A 10,770-nucleotide genomic window follows, 5' to 3' on the forward strand; every position below is an offset into this window, starting at 1 on the left:
TCATGGTGGCACGTGCTTGTAGTCCTAGCTACTTGGGAGGCTGAGGTGGGAGGATCATTTGAGCCCAGGAGTTCAAGGCTGCAGTGAGCTATGATCACGCTCCTGTACTCCAGCGTGAATGACAGAAAGAGACCCCCTCTCTCTCTTAAAAATAAGAAAAGAAAATATGAAAATGGGTCCAATTAGTAGGTTGGTGAAAAGTAATTGTGGTTTGCCATTACTTTTAATGTACCACCCTAATAGATTATGAGCAGCAATTGGCATGTTAGTGAGCACCACGGGGTGTCCTGGTGCCTGCAGCCACCTTCACCTGCCCCCTGCTGCTCTGAGACAAGACGTTGCCTCATCCAGGATGGCTCTGCTTGCAGGGAGGGGCACAATTTAGAAAGGCTCCCACAAAAGTCCACCAGGCAGCAATCAATGGTACCTCGAGAAAAGCTATGACTATCAAAGGACAAGTCATGGTCAAAATGGAATCCTGGACATGGGAAGGAACTTTATATCCAAGGCCTGAGCCTGAAACCGAAGGAGAAAGAGATTCATGGGCTGCAAGAAGGCCCCAAGTCACCACAGCAGGTGACAATGTCCATAAAAGGAGACAAAAACAAAAAACAAAGAAAGGACCTTGTTGGGGGACTGGCCTGGCTTAAGTGGGTCCTGGAGTAAAGACTGTCCTGGGCATCCCCTAAGCAGGGAGGATTGATGGATGGAGAACACAAGTAGAGCCAGCCTCAGAAACCATAGTCTTCCTGGAGGCTTCTGAGAAAGAGAATGGAACATGATGTGCTTTCCTATTCTATGTTACATTTTTCTGGACTAAAAATTGAGGAGCAGAGGAGACAGCGAGACCAGGAAGCTACATTTAGAGGAAGCTACCAGTCTCTAGGTTAGGATAGAGGGCTCACATCCTTGCCAGCTCCATTAGTAGTGTGAATTTCTTCACTCCAGGCACACAGTGGCCTGGTGGGGTCAAATATTTGACCTAAAACAAATGGGACCAAATTTCAAAAATGAAAGTTGCAGCTGGTCCCTGCTAAGCAATCTCAGCAATGGAGTCTTTCCAGCTCACCCCAGCTCACAGCCCCTTCCTGCCCCCAACCCTTCCGAGCAGCGCACCCCCTGCCCAGAGCCCACGAGGCTGCCTCTTATCCTTTCTTCAAAAGGACCCTGAAATCCATTCTCTCCAAAAAATAGACCCTGGCTGGGTGGGGGAGGGGAGGAATACCAGTCACATCCCTCCCCAACCTGGACACAACCTGGTCCTTGCCTTCCTCCCCAGGTGGCCACAGAGGCATAGGCCCTGGCTGAAACCGACAGCTGGGAACACCACGCCACACATCTCAGTTCAGTTTGTGCTTTTATTCTGAAGCCAGCAGGTTGGTGCGTAGTTGCCTTCCTGGTCTGAAATCAGTGCCCCTTTCAGCCCCTGCCCTGCTCCCCGTCCCTTGCTCCCACCCCAATCTGGACAGAGGACTGCCCTCCTCAAAGTCACCAACCTGCTCTCGGGGCTGATGCTTGGAAAGGAGCTGTTTAAGGAAACGCCCTAATTGCCTTCTAATATGTCAATATCAGATTAGATTGAACCACCACCAGTTGCATTTTAATGGAAAAGCTGTGGGAATTGGGGGCTTCAGTGGTTAACTGGTAAAGTGTGGTAAGAGGGGACCTCAGAGGCATGACAATTCTGGCAGAAGGTCACAGGCCACAGGCCACAGGCTGGCTGGGACCAGAGTCTTCAGGGGGCTGATTGACGTCCCTGGGGTCCCTACACCTGCCTTCGGGTGACTGTCCGCTGCCCTCTGGGAAGGGCCAGTCTTGAGTCTGTGGTCTAAAACTAAGGAGTTAACCAATCAAGGGAAGATGAACGACCCACAGATTGGTCCTCACAGACCACGTAAAGGACCTGAGGGTCAGGCCAGGACCTGGGACTCAGCAATGCACCCAAGAGCCTGTGCCCAGGAATGTCCAATTCAGACCGAGGGGTACATGTGGGGAGAGGGACAGGGCCCAGGAAGGAGAGCAGGCCCAGGAAGGGAGGGGAGGGGGAATGTCCTCTCTGCCATTTACCACCTCTCTGGCAGCCTAAGCAGGGAAGGGAACCAGGCTGGCCATCTCTCACACCACAGCTTCAAGCTGGGACATCGTCAGGCCAGCCTGGGGACCACGTCATGATGGGAGGTATGTCTCCCTGTGTGCATATGTGTGTACTAGGCAAGAGAGATCAAAGTAGTCAGCGTAGGGACTGGAAGAGTCACAGGAGCTGGGTTGCATGGCACAAATAAAAATCCAGGCAGTGCTGGGGAAAAGGATGGTGGGTATCCTGAGACCCGGCAAGCGCCTAAAAATTGATGTTCTTCAAGTCCATGGAGCAGCGGTACCTGCCGTCTGGGAACCTGGAGCACAGCAGGTTGGGTGAGCAAGGACAGGTATGGTGCTTGCGTTTCCTAAAGAAGGGGACCTAAGGAGAGAAGAAAGCAACACCTTCACCAAAGGGATGTTGGTGGGCCTCCTGGCAGCAGTCTCTGCTCAGTCCAGCGCTGGCAAATGTCTCCCCCCACACCCTACCCCACTTCTCCATTGCACCTAGCACAACAAGAATAGCAATTAGAGATGAGGAAACTGAGGTACAGTGTGGCTAAGCAATACGCCAAGATCACACAGCTAATTTGTGGAGGAGCTAGGATTCGCACCCAGGCTACCTGGCTCTGGAGACTCAGCACACATGTGCCTGCACACACACACATACACACACACACACATGCACACACACGTCCATTGATTGAATGTTTGTTGCTCATCCATTATGGGCTCAACACCGTGGTGGGTGCTGCAAGTGCAGCAGCGAATAGGACAGCCGCCATCTCTGCCCTGACTCACACGCCAGAGGAGTGCTAAACCACTGGGATATCCTCAGGGAGGAGTTAGGAGCATGGGCCCATTGTCAGACTGCCTGGGTTCAAATCCCAGGTCTACCACTTCCCAGCTGTGTGACAATCAGCAAATCATTTGACCTCTCTGTGCCTCAGCTTTATCATTTGTAAAATGGGTTAATAACAGCACCTACCACATATGGTTATAAAGAGGTTAAAATGACAAAAAGCACCCAGTATGAAGGGTGGCATGCAGGAAGCATTCAGCATTAGTTTTTATTACCACTGTTGTCTTTATTGGGAATATGGATCTGGAGCTGAACCCCCTCACATTCCCCAAGATTACAAGGACTGCCACATTGTCCGGCCTCGTTCACCACTCTCTAGCGCCTCTTCATCCTGGGACAGGAGGTTGGGCGGGGGCTGTGATTGGGAGAGAGACTGCTGGAGGATGCTCTGTACCCAGATGAGCACCGAGCCGGGGTGCAGGTAAGTCCCCGAAGAGCAGGAAACATGCCTGAGTCCAGGTGTAAGACAGCTGGTAAGCCTGAGAGCCTGTGCTCAGGAATGTCTAATTCAGACAGAGGGGTACATGTGGAGAGAGGGGCAAGGCCCAGGGAGGAGAGCAAGTCACCTGAGAGCCTGTGGAAATGCCCTAATTGCCTTCTAATAGTCAATGTCAGACTAGATTGAACCACCACTATTTGCATTTTAATGAAAAAGCTGTGGGAATTGGGAGCTTCACTGGTTAACTGGTAAAGTGTGGTAAAGTGGCTCCAGAGAGGGAGTGCAACGGGGAGGCTGTGGCTCCAGAGGACTCTGGACTGGGAGCTGGCAGTCAAGGAGTGCGAGCAGGGCAGGAACTACGTACTCAGGGCACAAGAGTGAGTGACTCCTTGAAGTGGGCACCTCACTTGCCTCACTGTAGACCTTACCAGGTGTGGAAGGTGATTTTGTGGGTCTACTTTTATGTTCCTGAAGGGAGTTTCCTTCAAAGCAAAGGGCATGTGAGATCCTTCCCAAATCTGAATTCATCAGATCCATAAGGGGCATTAGAGGCAGTGAGTCTGCTCCACTCATTGTATATGTGTGGCCCAAGAGCAGGTGAACTAATTTGCCCAAGTCCACACAGCAAATTAAGGGCTGGAATGCCCAGCCTGTCTAACAGCCTATGAGATCAGTGGCACCCCTCCACCTGAGGCTGCCCCTTCAAAAACAAGGCGGCAGCGCTCAACATCAGTGAGGTATAACTAGAGCTGGCGTCGGAAAACTGCAGTTCCAGTCCCAGCTCTGTCTCATTGGCTGTGTGCCTTGAGCCAGTCACGTGACTTGGCTTGTCTGTCAGTTTCTTCAGCATTGCCCAGGGTTGCTGTCAGGATTGAATTAAGATCAGTGATTCTCCAACCTGTGCTAGAAGTTTGTAGGTGGATCATGTCCGGCCTTGTACAAATAAATGTACAAATGTGTTATCTGCAGGGCACTAAGGTGGGTGCCTGTTGGTGGTGGGGACACAGCAACCCCATAGCCTTCTGCTTCCCCTTGGACATTCAGGGGCTGGATCAGGGCTGGATCAGCTGTCAGAGGAAGGTGAAGTCCTCTGGAGCCACAGCCTCCCTAGACTCCCTCTCTGGAGCCAGCCTCTCTAGCCTTCCCAGCCAGAGCAAGGCCCCAGGACGTCACCCTCTGCTCCCCGCATGGCCCACCCACATATGTGCACCCATGCAGTGTCTGCACAGTACCTTGTGGCTGCCAGGATGGCACTCCTCGCCTTCCCGCCCCAGCGGGGTACACATCCGCAGCCCTCGAAGCCACAGGCTGATGGCACAGCAGGTGCCTGCCCCACACTGGACATCCCGCTCACAGGCCTGCAGGTGGGAGAGAGAAGGGAACAGCCCATTAGTGCACCCAAGAGAAAGCAGAAGGGAAGGGTAGATTCAAAAAGCCCTTATCAGGATGGAACGGGAAGAGGCTGAGAGTGTCACCCCTGGCCTTAGCCTAACAGAACACCCTGGGCCACGCTTTATTGCCCTGCTCCCCTCATGGGGAGGCTCAGGGCTCAGGAGGGCATTGGATCTGGATCTGAGGAAATTTCCAAGCTCCTTGAGGCCACTCAGAAGTCCTCTTTTTCTGACAAGGCTGGGGGTTAGAAGGCATAGCTTTTCTAGGGCTAGTAGACGCTCAATGGATGCTGGTGGAACTGAATTAATTAGAATTCTCAGAGGTGGCAGGGACCCTGATGGCCCAAATTCCTGGGTGGTCAGTGCTGAGCTGCCTTGGACCAGGAGTCTCCAGCCCTGACCGCGCTGTAGTCAGTGCCTCCCCTCTGCATGGAGGCACCCCCACCCTGGCCCTCAGAGGCCCAGCCTCAGCCGAGGGGCCAGCACCCCAGTGAACAGGTGCCTCTCCCAGGGTTTCTCTGCTGACTTCCCTGATCCCCAGAGAGGATCGCAGAACAGGGGCTGAGCGGCCCTGCCTGGTTTGGGAAAGGTGCCATTTGTAAAGAAGGCCACCTAAGCTCACATTAAATAAAAGCCAGGGCTGGGGAAGACAGAACTCTTTTTTTTTTTTTTTTTTTTTTTTGAGACGGAGTCTCGCTCTGTCGCCCAGGCTGGAGTGCAGTGGCCGGATCTCAGCTCACTGCAAGCTCCGCCTCCCAGGTTTATGCCATTCTCCTGCCTCAGCCTCCCGAGTAGCTGGGACTACAGGCGCCCGCCACCTCGCCCGGCTAGTTTTTTTTTGTATTTTTTAGTAGAGATGGGGTTTCACCGTGCTAGCCAGGATGGTCTGGATCTCCTGACCTCGTGATCCGCCCGTCTCGGCCTCCCAAAGTGCTGGGATTACAGGCGTGAGCCACTGCGCCCGGCCGGAAGACAGAACTCTTAACTGCTCCAGACTCAGGTGGGGACCCGCTGAAGAAGCATCCACACTTTCCATTCTCAGAGATGCTATGTGGCTTTTCTGAGCTAAAATGCAAAGCTGGGTTTTGGATCACTATTCTCCAATAAAAGCCTATGGGCACCTTCAGGCTGCTGTGTGGGACGTGGCAGGACCTGGAAGCCCCTACTTGCTCAGACCCAAGAGGGAAAGAGTGGATGTCGGCTCCACTGATCATGCAGAGGAGTTACGGGTGGCGGGCACCCAGCTGTGCCTGTCTCCAGCCCAGCAAGGGCACATCTCACACCCAGCCAGGCCCCAAAAGCTCGGGGTTGGGGTAAAGGAAACCCCAGTTGATTCTTCTTCTCCCATAGAGATGCGGCATTGCTGTCCCACTCTCGGAAGAAGAGTCATAAAGCCTTGGATGTGGGGACAGTTACAGTCCAGGGAGCAGGGGAGTGTAGAGGTGGTGGAGCCTGGGCTCCTGCTGAGAGTCAGAAGTGGGACACCAGCAGGACATGGAGGATGTGGGGAGCCTGGGGGTTCCTGACTTCCCCTTACTGTCCTGTTCTAACCATTCATCTGTCTTTCCTGGGTAAGCCTAGGGAAATGCACTCTCTATTGTGCTTTTCACTGTGAAAATGTTTGCCGGCGGCTCTCAGATCTGCCTGCCCTGCTGCCTCTCTGGGCCAGTGCTGGAGCTGGCACGGGTGGTGAGGCAAGCCCAGCATCCAGGTCAACCACGCTGCTCCTGCCCTCACTGCGCAGCAGCCGGGGCTTCTCTCCATTGTTCTTGCCCTCTCAGAATTTCAAGCTACCCCATAGAAGGGCAGCCCACAGTGTAAACACTTCATTAGGTGTAATTCTGCCTTCACGAATATTTTTATTTTTGCTTTGGATCTCAAAAGCATTTGACTTGCCTTTAATATTTGTTCTTTTGAACTCAGTCTTTTTCCTTTAAAAGAGAAAAGAAAGAATTTGTCCTTTCGGTGAATAGTAAAATTAACCCAATTCCAGGAATTGTTTGGCATTTCTCTACATTTCCCTTATCCATGTAAAAAGCTGGTGGAGGCTGAACTAAAAGTTAGTTTCCCTGCTCCCCCCGACCTTTTTTTCCCAGTGGCTTTTATATGGAAAGCTCTCAGGTAAAGCATTGCTTTCTGCTTCAATAAGAATGGTCCTGCTACCATAACACATCATGCGCCCCTATTTGAAGGTGGTTCGAGGTAAAGGCAAACTTCTGAGAGAAAACTGTGATCTGAATATTTTGAACCAATTGAACAGTGCTCACATGCTGAACCTCTGCTTTGAGACTGGATTTCTACTTGTTATCTGAACGCTTGCTTTGGGGTACACTCAGAATGTTAGTGTCACCCATATTCCTCTCAGAACTAACTGGGCAGGCACACAGTGAAAGAGTTTCAAAGATACCCTTTCTAAGCAGAGGTTAAATTTATACAATAGAAGTTTATAAGCTTACCACGTTTAATTAAGCTTACTGCCTTTAATTAAGTCAACATGCTATGTAAATTAATATTAATATTAATATGTGAACCAGACCATAAATAAAAATTAAAATTCACACAAAAGATAAATTAAGGTTTGCCAATCCACTTTATAAAGGAATTCCTTATTACATAATAGGAATCTTCATTTTACCAAAGGACTGAACTTCAAAATATTCAATGCTCTACTAATGCATTTAAAACAGGATTTGATTCATACACAGCTTCTCAAAAGCAGATCCCATTTAGTAGAGTGAGGTCTAACTAGTCTGAAAATCGCATGCAATCCCTCTCTAAAGTGCTGTCTAATGCATAACTCCCCATTCCCTTTGGTTCACAGTGTGTGGAGCCAACAGAGCCTCCTGCATGGTTCCTGAGCTCACAACCCATGCAGACCCTGACATCTTCCCAAAACCCAGGGCACAGAGAATGTTAGGCGACTTACCCCTGTGATCACAGCACAGTCAGACACAGTTACTAGGAGGAACATGATTGAGACTTGCATGGCACCTCTCATGGTCACTTGGGGTGAAGATAAAACACTGCCTGCTTGGATGCCTCTCGCTTCCTCCTGCTCAGCCTTGTGCCCGGCAAGCTGGGAAGGCCAGGCTCTCCTGCATCCCCCGCCTCCTCCCAGATGTTTATACTCAGGATCCAGGGCTGCCTGTGGATGCCTCATCTCTGCTTTTCCCTTCTCCAACACCGATGTTACTCAGATGATCTCAGAAGCGAAGATGAGACCTGAATCTCTAACAACATCAAATCAACATCAAAACCAATAAAAATGGATACTTCGGGGGCTCTGACGGTTGCTCTAACTCTCCCAAGAACGCAGTGATTCAGACAGTTATGTACATTTCACTCGATGTTCTTTTCTGCCTCTGGGTATCCTTCTATCCTACTTGGGGCAGAGGAAAGGCTCCAGTAATGAATTAAGGGATTTGCAGCATAACCATTTATCCTTCCCTGCACCAAACTATGCAACATACAGGATTATTGGTTCCCTCACACTCACACCAAGAATTATCTAGGCATTTACCATGGGCTCAACACAGAGGTAGCTGAGAAGACAGAAGAGGGTGAGGCGGTATCTTTATTTCTCTAAAAGGTTAAAATTACAGTGAGGAGACATAAGACAGTGAGGAAAAAAAGACCAGGGTTGTGAGGCTGATACTCCTAAGTGACACACACATAAGGATTTGCTCTCTCACGGGCTCCGGATGAACACCAGCACGTGTCCCTTGGTACAATGACCTAAGGGCAGAAAGCCAGCACAGGCACACACTCTCCCAGTACCCTGCAGAGCCGAGTTGGTATGGGCTGTGGCTGAAAGGTACTAGAGCCACACCACTGGCCTTCCAGGTTTTGGGGTGAGCATGAGAGGGGCCTTATCTGTGAGTGTACAAACACAGTGGGCTCAGATGTCAGTCTGGTGGGAAGTTGACTTTGGGGAGGGCCCCTCCTCCTGCGAGGAAAGCCCCTGACCCCAGCCCTCTCTCTGTCTCAGAGCACCCAGAGAGAACTCCCAGTCCTTTGTCAGATGATCTGCCTTCTCTCCACAATAATAAAAACCAACATTTCCCAAGGTATGTGTTGCAATATGTTAATACACAAATAAACAAATAAAAGACGACTACAGTCAAAAATTTGGGAAACACAAACCAGCTTGGTTTTTGTAGAACTTTTCAGGGCCTTTCATAAGCTAACAAGTGTTTGAAACACCAAGTGGGAAACGCAGTTTGTAGTATTTCACAAACAGATTCATCCGCCAAACTTTTCTCGTCAAGTGTCACATGGGTGTAGGGTTTCCACATAGAAATGTTGACAGGCATTTATGAGTGCAGAGAAGAAGACTAACTAGCACGGGGGCCAGGAGCTAAGCCCCCAGAGGCAGCTACTTTGACTTCAGATCGACGGCTTCATGACCTTGAAAATATTGCTAATCTCTCCAAGCCTCAGTTTTCCTACCTATAACATGGCGGTAAGAATAGCATTTACATCATAAGATATTGTGAGTATTCATCTATTTATTTACTCGTTGACTATATTTATTGAGAACCTACTGTATTAAAGGCACTGTTCTCAGCACTGGGAATACAGCGGTGAGCAAAACAAAACCCTGTCCTCATGTAGTTTCGACTCTAGTCAAGGAGACGGGTGATAGACAAATAAACAGATTTGTAATAAAACAGCCAGTTTTGCTAAGCACTGTTACAAAGGAAGGCAGGGGGCTGGGCGCAGTGGCTCAAGCTTGTAATCCCAGCACTTTGGGTTAGAAGGTAGAGGCAGGTGGCTCACTTGAGGTCAGGAGTTCAAGACCAGCCTGGTCAACATGGTGAAACCCCGTCTCTAGGAAAAATACAAAAATTAGCCGGCTGTGGTGGCTCACGCCTGTAATCCCAGCTACTCAGGAGGCTGAGGCAAGAGAATCACTTGAACCTGGGAGGCAGAGGTTGCAGTAAGCCGAGATCATGCCATTGTACTCCAGCCTGGGCAACAAAACAAGACTCCATCTCAAAAAAAAAAAAAAGGCAGGGAAGGCGACAGACTTTGACAAGGGGTGTTATTTTAGATGTGGTAAGGGTCTCTCTGAGAAGGCACTTGTGTAGATTACTGATAAAGTGGAGGAGTAAGCTGGACAGAGCCTGGAGAAAAAGTCAGTGCAAAGGCCCTATGGCAAGGCTTCTTGGCCAGTTGCAGGAGAAGCAAAGAGCAAGGTGACCCAGGGGACAGGATGGGAGGGGATGCAGTTGGAGCAGGAGCCAAAGGCCAAATCCAGCCTGCCTGGTGGGACATGGCAGGAACCTGACTCCAAGTGTGATGGAATGCTTGGAGAGTTTGGAACAGGGGAGAGGCAGGATCTGATATACACTTAGATTTTTTTTTAGAGACAAGGTCTTGCTCTGTTACCCAGGTTGGAGTGCAATTGTGGCTCACTGCAGCCTGGAACTCCTGGACTCAAGCGATCCTCCTGCCTCAGCCTCCTGAATAGCTAGGACTGTAGACACACATCACAGCACCTGGCCTGATTCACACCTTGAAAGGATCCCTCTGACTGCAGGTGGAGAGTTAAGTGAGATGATGCATGTAAAGTGCTTACCACAATGCCCAGCACACAGCAGCATTTGCAACCAACTGACAATTTTTACTATAAACATATGAACTTGTATGCTTTAATATAAAATTCTCCTGGGAGGTGAGAATCAAAATAATGAGTCTGTAAGGCCCTCCTGTACACTGTGACACTGGGCTGGGCTGGTGACAGAAGAACCAAGAGACCACCCCAGCCTTGGAGAACCTTCCACTCTGGGAGAAAAGCTACCTAGGAAGGAGGCAGCGCTTTGCTGGGGGCTTGGAACACCTTACAGAAGTGGTCCTGTGGGCTCTGCTTGCCCTGCACACACTACCCCACATCACAAGCTCGCCTTCCAAGAGACAACGTTAGATCATGTGATTCTCAGGCTAACACCCGTCCCATTCACTCCCCATTCTCACTCCCTCCCTCACTCCCCGCTGCCCCA

General features: G+C 50.3%; 1 protein-coding gene across 1 annotated transcript; it reads right to left on the bottom strand.

Moving 5' to 3' along the window:
- Positions 1-1,243: 1,243 nt before the first annotated feature.
- LOC105479237 (prokineticin 1) lies at positions 1,244-7,859 on the bottom strand. Its single transcript, XM_011737159.3, has 3 exons — positions 7,695-7,859; positions 4,610-4,735; positions 1,244-2,458 (listed from the first exon to the last, which is right to left on the bottom strand). The coding sequence occupies exons 1-3, from the start codon at positions 7,764-7,766 to the stop codon at positions 2,339-2,341; spliced, it is 318 nt and encodes a 105-aa protein (XP_011735461.1). The 5' UTR covers positions 7,767-7,859; the 3' UTR covers positions 1,244-2,338.
- Between the last annotated feature and the right edge of the window lie 2,911 nt (positions 7,860-10,770).

Source organism: Macaca nemestrina, chromosome 1 (assembly GCF_043159975.1).
Source record: "Macaca nemestrina isolate mMacNem1 chromosome 1, mMacNem.hap1, whole genome shotgun sequence".
NCBI lineage: Eukaryota > Metazoa > Chordata > Mammalia > Primates > Cercopithecidae > Macaca > Macaca nemestrina.